This window comes from Salvia hispanica, chromosome 4 (genome assembly GCF_023119035.1).
Source record: "Salvia hispanica cultivar TCC Black 2014 chromosome 4, UniMelb_Shisp_WGS_1.0, whole genome shotgun sequence".
Classification (NCBI taxonomy): domain Eukaryota; kingdom Viridiplantae; phylum Streptophyta; class Magnoliopsida; order Lamiales; family Lamiaceae; genus Salvia; species Salvia hispanica.
Window position 1 is genome coordinate 13680607 of NC_062968.1, and position 13359 is coordinate 13693965.

General features: G+C 38.6%; 2 protein-coding genes and 1 pseudogene across 5 annotated transcripts; 2 read left to right on the forward strand and 1 right to left on the reverse strand.

Moving 5' to 3' along the window:
- The first annotated feature begins 546 nt into the window (after positions 1-546).
- On the forward strand, positions 547-2868 carry LOC125223199 (aminoacylase-1B). Of its 3 annotated transcripts, none has more exons than XM_048126220.1 (5): positions 547-1461; positions 1550-1687; positions 2116-2355; positions 2448-2597; positions 2752-2868. In XM_048126220.1, the coding sequence occupies exons 1-4, from the start codon at positions 604-606 to the stop codon at positions 2550-2552; spliced, it is 1341 nt and encodes a 446-aa protein (XP_047982177.1). In that variant the 5' UTR covers positions 547-603; the 3' UTR covers positions 2553-2597; positions 2752-2868. The 3 variants fall into 3 exon arrangements, with proteins under 3 accessions (XP_047982177.1, XP_047982178.1, XP_047982176.1); XM_048126221.1 differs by having other exon boundaries at positions 2823-2868; XM_048126219.1 differs by having other exon boundaries at positions 2448-2868.
- On the forward strand, positions 2784-5809 carry LOC125223200 (pathogenesis-related thaumatin-like protein 3.5). Of its 2 annotated transcripts, XM_048126223.1 has the most exons (4): positions 2837-2918; positions 4524-4598; positions 4747-5416; positions 5507-5809. In XM_048126223.1, exons 1-4 carry the CDS (start codon positions 2837-2839, stop codon positions 5637-5639), a joined length of 960 nt encoding a protein of 319 aa, XP_047982180.1. In that variant the 3' UTR covers positions 5640-5809. The 2 variants fall into 2 exon arrangements, with proteins under 2 accessions (XP_047982181.1, XP_047982180.1); XM_048126224.1 differs by lacking the exon at positions 4524-4598 and having other exon boundaries at positions 2784-2918.
- LOC125223198 lies at positions 5387-10546 on the reverse strand (annotated as a pseudogene).
- Positions 10547-13359: the final 2813 nt, after the last annotated feature.

The window sequence follows — 13359 nt, forward strand, 5'->3', positions numbered from 1 at the left end:
CTTTATTCTCTCTTCTCTCCTCTACTTTTCCCACTCTCATACTTGACTCTCTCCACTTTAACTTATTTAAATATCATTCCTTAAATCCCGTGTCCAAAAGAAGTAGGTCACTTATCTTGGGACGGAGGGAGTATAAAATTAATTAGTGAGGAGTAGAGTGGGGCGGTGGCTCGTGTGTGGAAGCCCGGATTTTTTTTATTATGTAATTTTTTTTATTTTTAGTTAATGTAATTTTTTTATTTAAATAAAATTAACTAATTTTTCTCATATATGTGTCGTAAATTTAATTCTATATTTTGTGTTTAATTCCGCAAATGTAGTTGTTTTTGAATTATTTTTATTGCGGCTAGTCTGTGGCTAGCCTTAGGCGGTTTATTTGATTAAAATGATGATGTGACTGGTGGATTTTTAGTGCATGATGTAAGGGAAAGAAAGTGGCTAGCCTGTGGCTGGCCTAAAGCCATTGGAGATGCTCTTAAGCGGGACGAAGGGAGGGAGTAGTAACACACTAATTACAAAATTTAATGGAGTAATATCTTTTTTGTATAAAGTTAGAAATAATCTCTCTTTGTCACAGGTGATCGAAGCTCAAATCCAGACGTCATGACCACGCGCCGTCAGCCACTCATCTCCGCCGCCATGGTCCTCCTTTTTCTTTCCCCACTCTCCGCCAGCGACGCCAAAGAATCAGACCCCATATCCCGCTTCCAAAACTACCTAAGAATCAACACCGCTCACCCAAAACCAAATTACACCGCCGCAGTGGAGTATCTGACCTCCTTCGCCGCCACCATCCCAACCCTCCAAACCAGAATCCTCTACCTCACCACCCCCGACAAGCCCCTCCTCCTCATCACCTGGCCCGGCTCCGACCCTTCTCTCTCTTCAATTCTCCTCAATTCCCACCTCGATTCCGTCCCCGCCGAGCCCTCCAAGTGGCTCCACCCCCCCTTCGCCGCCCACCGCACGGCCGACGGCCGAATCTACGCCCGCGGCGCCCAGGACGACAAGTGCATCGGTATGCAGTATCTCGAAGCCATCAGGGAGCTAAAAAAATCGAATCTTGATCACACCCCTCTTCGCACCGTGCACATTTCCTACGTACCGGAAGAAGAAATCGGTGGGTTTGATGGGATGATGAAGTTTGTTGAGACCAGGGAGTTTGAGGAATTGAATATTGGGTTTATGTTGGATGAAGGGCAGGCCTCTGTTAGTGATGAGTTCAGGGTGTTCTACGCTGATCGCTCGCCTTGGCACGTCGTGATCAGGGCGCGGGGCGAGCCTGGCCACGGCTCGAGGATGTTCGATGGTGGAGCTATGGAGAATTTGATGAAGAGTGTGGAGATGATGATGAAGTTTAGGGAGACTAGCTTTGATTTGGTTAAGGCCGGTTTGGCTGCCAATTCGGAGGTTATTTCGGTTAATCCTGTGTTCTTGAATGCTGGGATTAAGTTTAATGATGTGAGTGTTTTTGTTTTGTTTGATTGTTTCTTGTTGATTTGTGTTTTGTTGTCCTAATGTGGAGATGTTGGTGATTTGGGTGGATTAGGGGTATGTGATGAATTTGCAACCATCCGAGGCAGAGGCTGGATTCGATATCCGGATGACACCCAGTGCAGATCCCGATCTAATGAGGAGGAGGATCGCGGAGGAGTGGGCGCCGACTTGGAGGAACATGACTTATGAGGTGAATTCTTTTTGTTGAGAGTGGTGTGCAAATGTGTGTCATTGACTAGATTCAAGATGACTGTTTTCTTGTTATGTATATGAATATGATAATTATTGAGGGTATTTGCCATTGGAGTTGGAACAAATGACTTATACTTGGATTTTCTTGGTCAACGTGGTGAATATGTTGTTTTTGGGCAACTTGATAAGTTTATTTGAGTTATTATATAGAGAATCATTAATTCTATTTCTTGTGGTCAAGAATCTGGAAAATTGGGTGGTTGTTACAAGAAAAGAGTATAGGAGTTCTAAGGCTATGAGAAGCTAAATTGAATAGAATAACCAGAAAACAAAGCTTGACCTTCCACGGAGAATTCCATAGTATACCTTACCTGTGTTTCCTTAATGGGAAGTTATGTTGCCTTGATCACTTTTCTTGCGTTGTAGATAACAGAAAAGGGTCCTCTAAGAGACTTCAAAGGGCGCCCTCTGATGACAGCAACTGATGGTTCTAATCCATGGTGGACCGTATTCAACCAAGCCATTGCAGCAGCTGGGGGAAGGCTTGCAAAGCCTGAAATCTTAGCTTCGACAACTGATGCTAGGTTTCTGAGACAGTTAGGAATTCCTACCTTTGGATTCTCTCCGATGAAGAATACACCCATATTGCTTCATGATCACAATGAGGTAACTCTACTGTTTACTAATTTTGGTAAGGTGTTGTGTTGTGCAAGTGTATATTCATGCTGTTTGAGATAACAATTTTTCTTCATCCACAGTTTCTCCAAGATAGTGTCTATTTAGAAGGGATTAAGGTTTATGAGCATGTAATCAGATTTTTGAGTTCCTTCGATGGAGATTCCGTTGCAAAACAAGACGTGTAGGCTGTGGAGCTGATCACTTGTGTGATGAGTACTTCAACACTGCAGGTATCATACTCACATCCTGCTCAGTCTCGTTTTATGAAGTATTTAAGAGTTGTAAGTTGATCATCGTATTCTGATTTAAGTCTTGATCTTGCATTAATTTCCTGATCAAGCCGGATAAACTTGTGAGTTGTGACTAGTCGCTTATCGTGTTTAGGTTATGACTTGCAACATTAGTATCTTGTTGCAGTTGTATGGAGTATATATTATCATTCTGAAATGCTGCAGTGTGTGTGAATTATATGAATTTAAGCATTACAGACAGTTCATTGGAGATTACACGAGCCCAAAGTCACGTTGCCCCGGTTCAGTTGCTCAACTTAGGTATGTTGTGTGTGTTTTTTCTACACAGTTAGTTTTGGAAACTAGTAGTGAAATCATATCTTGATAGTCCAGAACAGCCCAGCCCCGTTTTTTTGCATAAACAAAAAAACGGCGTGATCAGGAGAGAGAATGGTTGAACCGATCGACTGCTGGCCGGTTCACAGTCAAACCGGCCAGTTTTTCCGATTCAATTCTGTCCAATATTCAACTAGTTATAACATGCAAAGCGGACTCGGCCAAACTAATCGATCTGATCCGATCCAATTATTGGAACACTGGGTTTGAGCTTGGTGGTTCTCGGATTGTTATTTTCACGAAACCCTGAGAAATTGTTATTTTCTTGAACCCGGATGATTTAGGTTCTCGAACAAAGTTTTTTTTTTGTGAATTTAAAACCAAACTAGACTATGTAATTAAAACTAAATACCTAACCAAACTGAGCTAGAAACATTTGAAATCTAATTCAATTATTTTAATTACATAATGAGAACAAATCCATCACTTATTTAATCTGTCTAGGAGCTCAACGACCCTACTTGGACTAAAGGCGATTGAGCTTCAAAAGTAGTATAGTAGTATAAAATTATTAATTCGACATATCTTATAGTATCATAAATTACAATATGGAGTAATAAGTAATAATTTATATCAAAAGTTAATTATAGTTTATGGTCCAAACTATGAACTGATTTGCATAAATGGTCTGGTCTTTTAAAAATGCACAAAGGTACCTAAAATCTTTTTCCCTCGGTCTATCAAATTTCTATGTTCCATAATTGCATTTGCTACTTTATTTAAGGGATGTTAGTCTCAAGAATTATAAACTTTGGTCATATTTTGTTATTCTCCACAAACTTTAAAAATGTTTTAAAATATAACAAATTTTATGATTTGAATGTTATTTTATATGGCAGGTCAATTATTATATCCGATCACTTATGTGCATTTTTTTATCCTAGTTGACACTACTAAATTACTATGGTTTTCTACGTGGCTTTTTATCTTACTTTCCACGAGCTTAAAAGGTGGCTTAGAATAATCATAAATATTTCACAGTTGTTCACTTAGAATAAGTTTTTACTTGAGTTTAGTTGGAAAATAACTAACAACATAAAGTTTGTGATATTTTAGATAAATTTTAAAGATTGTGAGAAATACTAGAATTTACCAAAGTTCATGGTTTTAAGGATCAATATTCATATATTTAATGATCGTGATTTTAACGAATGTGGGCTTATTTTTGTAATATGATTCAAACTTCAAAGGTAGTGTAATTAACCATAGATAACTAGGGAAATACAAGAAACTTTGCCTTCCATTTTGATGATGAAAAGAGAAACGTCATAGGAATGTCGAAAGAATGGAATATACTAAACTTTGACGCAACACAATTAGCATAAGAATGCTTCTCCCCTTTATCACAAATAAATCTTTTCATAACTTCTACTGCCATTGCTTTTCACCGCACGTATTCTTCTCTTTAATATGCATAAATATATAATTTTATTCACATTTACCTACAGATCATAAACGAAATATTTGTATATATATGGTTCTATCATAGTCCACATTAATCTTCACAAATTACTATAATTGTTGAAACAGAACTTGGAGACATCATGGAACTCGTCAAAAATCTTTTTTTTCCATTACTTCTGGTTTCAGTTATTTTCATATCAGGTAATAATATTTATGTATGTTTATGAGCAGCTACATTCATTTTTCTATTTTAACACTTTCAATTATATGATTCAATACAATAAAATTAAATAATAATTTTACTTTTATGGAGAGGTGGAGTTTTGTAATGAGTTTGCATGATTTGCAGGGCCGAAATCTTCAGAGGGCGCAAGAGTCTTCACCATCGTCAACTACTGCGGCCAAACAATCTGGCCGGCGGTATTTCCCGGTGAAAATTTCAACGGCGGCGGATTCACCCTAAAAACCGGGGAGTCCCGCATATTCACCGCCCCGGTAAGCTGGTCCGGCCGCATATGGGGCCGCACCGGCTGCAAGTTCGACAGCAGCGGCAACGGATCATGCGAGACCGGCAGCTGCGGCACCAGCTTCAAGTGCGGCGCCTCCGGCAACACGCCGGCATCTCTGGCGGAGTTCACCCTGGCCTCACCGGACTTCTATGACGTCAGCCTGGTGGACGGGTTCAACCTGCCGATCACGGTGACGCCGATCAACGGGAGCGGCGGAAACTGCAGTGCCGCCGGGTGTGACGGGGACCTCCGGCCGAGCTGCCCGAAGGAGCTGGCAGTGCGGGGAGGAGGGGGCCGCGTGGTGGGGTGCAGGAGCGCGTGCGACGTGTTTAGCACAGACGAGTACTGCTGCAAAGGGCTGTACGCGAATCCGGTGACCTGCCAACCGACGTCGTATTCGAAGATCTTCAAGAAGGCTTGCCCCACCGCCTATAGCTACGCTTACGACGATCCAAGCAGCATCTTCACCTGCTCCGCCTCCGATTACGTCGTCTCCTTCTGCTCGTCCAGGTAACAACATTCCATGCCAATATATATAAATCTTATCAACATTCCAATGTCACATTTATTTCAGTCAGAATTCGATCTTGTTCTTGGCAGGAACCATTCTGCTTGCTCATACCATAACGACAAATTAGTGTGTGCAGCAGCAAGTGGATTGAGGGTAAATGGGATCAAGTGGATGATGATGGCTTTTACATTGATCATCACAACTCTTTGGAAAACTTGTTGAATTAACCTCAACATATATGTCTAATGCAACTTTTGAAGGTGTTTTCTAGTTTGGTAATGTTTTAAACACAATACAAATTCACATCCAAAATATATTATAGTATACTATATGTTGATTGGTATTTGTTCAAAAACATATGCACCAAAATTTCAAGCATTCTTTAGCTCTCATTAGATTCTCTGAGGTAGAAATGTGGGTTATAAATGGCTGTAATCCTATAAATACAACATCTATTACTCTAGCCTAAAGTAATGACATATCGCAAAAACAGTTACCTCACGCTGGGAGCCTTCTCCTTCTTTAGGCTAGCCAGTTGTTCAATGAGTTCCCTTTCGTCGCCACTCAAACGTTTCGGGATCTCAACTTGCACTTTGACGAGCTGGTCTCCCCTCATGTTCCTCTTGTTAAGAAGAGGCACGCCTTTCTTGGCCATGACTAAGGTCGTCCCTGGTTGCGTGCCTGACGGAATTTTGAGGTCGACCATTCCATCAACCGTTGGTACCTTGGTTGTCGTTCCTAAGATGGCGTCTGTATAAGAAACCTTGCACGTATAAAGAATATTGGTGTCGTCCCTTCTCAGGACGGGGTCGGGGAGGACGTCAATGGTGACGAAAAGATCTCCGGGAGGACCCCCTTTGCGTCCGGCATTTCCCTCATTACGCACCCTCAAACGGCTTCCAGAATCCACCCCGGCTGGGACTTTCAAGCTGATACGCTTTGACTTTCTTACTCGGCCTTCGCCCCCTCATGTGTTGCAGGGAGTCGATATCTCTCCCTCTCCACCACATGTCGAACAAGTCATGACCTGTTGAAAGACACCAAGTGGTGTCCTCGTGGATGCTACGACTTGCCCTTGACCTCCGCACGTGCTGCATTTGGTCGAACTTGTTCCCGGTTTCGCCCCCGAACCATCACAGGTGCTGCAGCTCTCAAGACGAGTTATTTCAATATCCTTCTCGATGCCAAACACTGCATCTTTGAAGTTGAGGGTCAAATTGTAGACCTGATCTTCACCTTCGGTGGCTCGGCTGCGGGATCCCCTTCCTCCCATACCCATACCACCCATGCCACCCATGCCTTCAAACAATGACTCGAATATATCAAATGGGTTGTTAAAATCCTGCCATTGAAAGTAGACAAATGTTAGAATACTTGCAACAATAACAAACCACCATTAAGTAACATCTGCTTTTGCTACATTCTTTAGTGCTAAGGTACAAAAATAAGCGTATCAGTTAGATCGAGTATATTCCACTGAATTTCTTCTTTTCTCTTGAAGTGAAAACAATAAAGGAGCTTTCTTTTAGGTGCAAATAACCACCCTCGAACCAACAATGTCAAACAATAAAGGGTGATTTGCACCGCACCTAGAACAATAGAAGGTGGCTAATGTACTAAGCCCCTCTACATCTACGTTTCATGTTTTTATAAGAGGCCATGTACTTTAATAATTATAAAGTTAAAACTCTATATATCATTACATACTATATATAAACATCCTTTAACAATTCCAATATGTACTTTCTATTATATTGATAGCTTACTCTTAAAATTTACGAATAACCATTCATCTATTTCTAATACTGTTAAGCATATATGATTTGATAACTTCAACAAAAAATATTGATTGTAGTGCATATGTTAAATGGACTATCTCAACATTAGCCTAATAGCTAGGGTGTTTTGTGCCTAAACCATATTTATCGTTCCACTATTTTAATGGCTAACGAATTCCAATAGTGGCAACATAACTTACCCCCATACCCATGCCGGCACCTTTAAGCCCGGCCTCACCATACTTGTCATATATGGAACGTTTCTCATCATCTGATAAAACCTGTCACGGAATTTAATATTTAGAAAATTGATGTATGTTGAATGCTCAAGTAAAATGCGTAAAGTGTGTATATTTTACAAGGAACAGATTCCTACCTCGTAAGCATTACTAATCTCCTTAAACTTTTCTTCTGCTCCAGGTTCTCTGCGTTTCAGATGTATATCTTAATAAGAGTATTTTAAATTTACAGAGTTTCATATCATTACAGAAAACCTCAAACATAACAAAAAGAAAGGCATAATAATAGTACGCTACTATATGTTTCCCTATCACATTGATGAGAATCTAGCAGAGTTCTCCACAAGGATGCAGATTTTTTTACCATAGATTACAAAACGTGCATAGATTTATGTGCAGCAGTACCTTAAAACAAGCATCCTTCAGCAACAGAATCGCATGTTAATGGCTTTTAATATCAGCTTAAATATTCAACGCCAGCAGTTTTAGTAGTATTTCATTTTCAAAATCATTTCTACATCAGTTTCAGAGCTTATTCCTTGACAAGGTCACAGAAATGACAACAAACAAAAGACATGCTTTTAGTTTCAGAACCAAAGACATGCTGATTTTGAACATGAATATTGAACAACAAACCAACTTATAAACAACAAATATAAATAGAGAAATGAAAAAAAGTAGTATTTGAAATCCAATAAAAACAAAAGATGCGTTATGACTTACTTGTTCACGTCTGGATGATAGTTACGAGCAAGCTTTCGATATGCTGAAGAAGAAAGTAAAACAAATGAGATATAAATTAAATCATATGCAGCATAAGAAAAAAACTAACATAGGAGCGCTAAAAGCAAATCAGGAAAAAAAAAAAAAAGACTAGTTCAATGGCATTATATGAGGATTCAGATTGACTAATTAAAATAGGCATTTGTCATGTAAAATTAACTTAAATCGGCCTACAGCTCTTAATAATTATTATTCAGATACAAAGAAACAATGGAAACTAAACATGCATATAATTCCAAACGGAGAAGATTGGAAAAAATGAAAGGAACATGTAACAAAAACATTTATTAAATGGGAGGCTAAAACAATGACAAATGATGATATACAGAGTTTGAATGAAACATATTTATGTCAATTCCCAAATATGAGAAGTCAACAGAGAAGTAAATAGCATGGCAGGAATTAGAGATTTGATGGTCACCATAAAACATTGACTAAAATATGTCTTTGAATCGATTGACTCATTTAGACAGGACTATGTATTATTCAAACATAAATATCATAGTCCAACAAAAGATGTGCTGGATCTAAAGGTCAGTGGAGGGGAAAACATGGTTAAATGGGACGCAGAGATGAAGGTAGCCATTCTTGAATGGAGTTCAGCATTAAATCAAGAGCTTGGGTAACAAGGTCGCTAGATAAGCAGAAGTAGACAACAGTAAACCACAAGAAAGAGTCAAGATAACACTAACCACTTTTGATCTCAGACTTGTCTGCATTTTTAGAGACGCCAAGGACAGAGTAGTAATCCTGCATAGAAAAGGTTATATATATATATGGGAAATACGTGACAAGATGTGAATGGTTCCCTTTTTTTCTTTGTTAAGGTAAAGAAAAATTGTTGCAATTCGCAAGTAGGATAGCTGTAGCAGTTTACTTGATCTTTTCATGGGCATAACAATGTCTGCATAAAATTAGAGGTTTATGTGTAGTTTTCTGTGGTTTTCTTTCATTACTTTCCTTCATTTTACTTTTAGTAATTGATGGTAGATTTGAGCATGTGGATAGATGTGGGGATATGCGGTAAAAATTAAGGTTCTCCTCGGGCCAACTAGTCAACTCCAACAGATAGCATAATACTATTAGAAAGACTACAAAACCATAAACAGTAGCCAACTAACTCGTTCAGCTCGAACAACAAGGCGGGCACCTCTTCTCTGGCATTGTTTGGCGGGTGATGCTAAACCAAAATGTTCACCCAAGGATTTCTGATATAAAATTGTTGAACTTAGAAATGCAGATCTTTTGGACAAACTGCACACAATAGACAACGAGATCATCGATGAGAGAAAGAATCTGAGGATGAATTTTATACATGTGCCAATAGTGCGTCAGGGTGCACATGAATGAGGCACATATACGTAGGGAAGAAAGTAGAAGCATGAGCATTAAAGTGAGGAAGACAGAAAGATGTTAGTATGATGGCAACAAATAGTTATTTGCAAATTGCAAATCAGCATAACTATGACCTAGTAAGTAACTAGTCGTGCATTGGAAGTGGGGATCCAGCGGGACTCTAATGTCTCACATTCTACAAAATATCTAATCCTAAATCTCAACACGCTACCCGGGGATGAGCCAAAAAACCAAACTGCACTTACTAATACTAGCTATAAGAGGAAAAGAAAGCACAAAGCCATCAACAAACACCGAATTGCCCCAGGATTGATAATCAAATGCTTATGAGCAACATGGTAAAACACTAAGCATCACCAACTGCAGCTACTAAACAAATAAAAGATAAGTATCAATAACAGATGCTTGTTTGCAAACGTCTAAAATCATAAGAACCGGGAACTGCAGTTACTCGGCAACAAAAGATAGCCTTAGGCACTTAGATAAGTTGATCCTAAAGTTTTTCAAAAACAACAAAGAAAACGCCTACCACGTAGGTGCAGATGCTCTAGTTACAGAAGAGGATCCGAATACAAACTGAGGCTGAACACCCCACAGCGCAACCCGCGTAGTTCCACAAGGAATGACTGCCATCCAGTGCCCTGCTCATTTGGACCAAACAAGAATTGAACCCTCAATTTCAGCAAAACAACTGAACTAACCATAGAATTAAAGCATCAATTCTGCATAGCACTCTATCATTATTGTCTTTCCCATTCTTCCACAACCCAATTTCCTAAAGCCAAAAAAAATACAAAATCTATTTGGGAAACAAACATCACATTTCCTCACATAATCGAATGCGAGGCCTGATAAAAAAGGTTAAAGCTGAAGCTCTGAGACACATCTCACAAAATGATTTAAGAAGAAACAGCAGTGAAATCCAAAGTCACTGAACTATGCCCCCTAACAAAAGGTAGTTCGATTTATCAAAAGCAACACAGAGATTTCCGCGACGCAAGTGCGTGAATTATATAATTAGACAACTACGAATTAAAGATTGGAGCAGTATTTACCTTTTGAGTAGATATACGAACTCGAAATACAGAGGTTTGAGGTGAGGAAATTAGACAAGTAGGCCTAACCACCAGAAACGGGAGCTTCAGCATAGGCTATTGCTTCCCAGTTTTGTTTTATACCAATCGGGTCGAGTGGATCAGAATCCTGATTCTAAGTTAAAGAATTAGTATGGGTGTGTTTGGTTGGTCATTTAGGCACCTTAACTAGGCCTTATCACCTTAATTCAATAGATAATGTTCTCGATCAAAATTATAAAATCGTCATATGTTCAGGATCATTTTTGGTCTTTAATCACTCTTAATTTAATTCATTTTTATTTTAAATAATTGATAAGTCGTATTCTAAGCCTTGGTTATTGGTCAGTATGTCGTGAAATGCATGTATTATCTGCAAAACAGTTGCTTAAGTGTGCAGGATTAAGGGATCCAAGTCAGTAGGAGACGATTCGGGCGACGCAGGTGAAAAGAGCGCTAGACGGGTGCAATACTGACCAGGATGCTTGCCAGAGAAAGGGCTCGAGATGGAGAAGAAGGATAGCTGGGATGATCATAAACAAGGGCAGAAAAGGCAAATTGTGAAGGAAATCTACCCTAAAAGCAAGGGCAAGCCTTCCTATAAAAGAAGCCACTTGAAAAGAGAGAAAGAGTTCTGGAGTTTAGAGTTCGAAAAAAGAGTTCAATCACTACATTTAGTAGAATTCTCTCGTTGCTCGCCACAGCTATGGTCACTTGACGTCCAGAAGTCTGCCGGAGAAGTTATCATTCCATCCAGCCAGTTCGTTGTAGTAGTCTAGCAGTTTCACCGCCCGGAGTGGCAAAACAATCGTTATTTGCTTTCTAGTTTAATTTTTACCTGCTTTCTTCGTTGGATCTGTTGCAAACATTTATCTTTGTTGCCTTTTGAAGTACTTGGTGAAGATCCAAACGTTTAAGTTATGAAGTTTCTATTTCATATGTCTCTTTGGTTTGAGTTTGCTTCATTCTGCCTAAGAAAGTTAGATTTAGTTATCGCTTTTAATTTCTAAGTGTTTGCATGTGTTTTCCCTCGAGTAGGCTAGATCTGAAGTTGTTGATCGAAATTTGTAGTTATGTTTCAGTTTAAGTTTTCGCACATGAGTTTCTTGTTCTGCATAGTTATTACCACCATGCATGTTAGTCAGTAGAAGTAGTCTGCAGTTTCAGCTGTTCATCTTAAGCTGGGCATTTTAATTAATGGATCTTGAGTTTGAATTTATGAATCTGAGTTTAGTCATGGAGTCTGTGTTCATATGATTTCTGTCAATACTTGGTGAAGAAGAAAACGTCAAAATCAACTTTTGCCTTGGACCACTTTTGCTTTTTAGTTACTTTTGTTTTTGTCTTTTACTTTTCAGTTGTACCTCCCTGACCTGTCAGAAAGCCACCCAGCCACCAGATATTCCTGTTGTCTACTCTTTTAGTAAATGTTTACTTTTCACATGTCTCTGAGATACCTTGTCCCCTATTTTCACGAACACAACCACATGTCTGTCGTTTTCACGCCTACTAGTCAGTAGAGTATCATCTTTATTTCTCGCCTAGATAGAATCTCAACCCCAAAAGCGTGATAGCTAACCAAAAACACCCAGGAATATCACCACAGTTATCCGAACGTGTCCATCCTTGTGGGATTCGACCCTTACCTCCACTATACTAACCAGTAGAAGTGGGTTGAGGAAATTTATTTGATACCAGGTTCCAGTTGTCGTGCCAACGACTTAGCTAGGTTGGGAATCTTATCCTGATCAGTTGGATACATCTTGTATTTACACACCCGACCGAAATTCGAGACTATCAGTAATTTTTTTTTTTATAAATTTTAATATTAAATTAATTAAGCTAATTAGTTTTATTAGATTATAATTAAGTTATTAATTTGGTCAAACGACCGTTAGTTTTAACGAAAAAATTAAATTTTGACTAAAACATACTCCCTCTGTTCCATAGTAATAGAGTCATTTTGTCATTTTGGTACGTTCCATACTAATAGAGTCATTTCTCCATTTAGTAAAAGTCAACACATTTTTCCACACCTACTTTACTTTCTTTTACTTTTTTTCTTTCTTCATCTCTCTACATTTTTCATTTTCCACTTTGTTCTCACTTTACTTAACTCACCTAATACAATTTTTCTTAATCTTCATGTCGAAAAGAAAAGCATCTATTACTATAGAACGGAAAAAGTATTATTATTTAAGACCAAATGTCCAAAAAGTTTTTGAGATAAATGTAGGAGACCAAAAATGAACTTTAGTTAACGATTCTATCACAACTTTAAAATTTATTAATCCCATCCTTTTCAAGTCAAAAAATATATTCAATCTTCGCAACCAAATCAGAAAAAAATAATAAAGTCATTATAAGTAACGATAATATCGATCATTAAACTCTCTTAGGCTCACTAATTTAATTTGTTATGCTTAAATTTTAGAGTGATTATCTTTTTTGGTCCGTGAACTTTGAAAATATCATTTGAGGTTCGTCAACTATGAGTTAATATCAATCGAAGTAATTTTTTACTATTTCCATGTTTTTTCGGATGAATATCTTCATTTGCTCATTCTCATTATATGTGTTTTTTGAGTAAGAAAACATGTGTTGGTCAGTGGGAATCGGTAAATGAGAGTATCAATGCATCTATATATAGAAGTGTGGGGCATACGGTGGAGAGGAAAATCGGAATGATGGAGTGTTGAATCATAGTAAGATG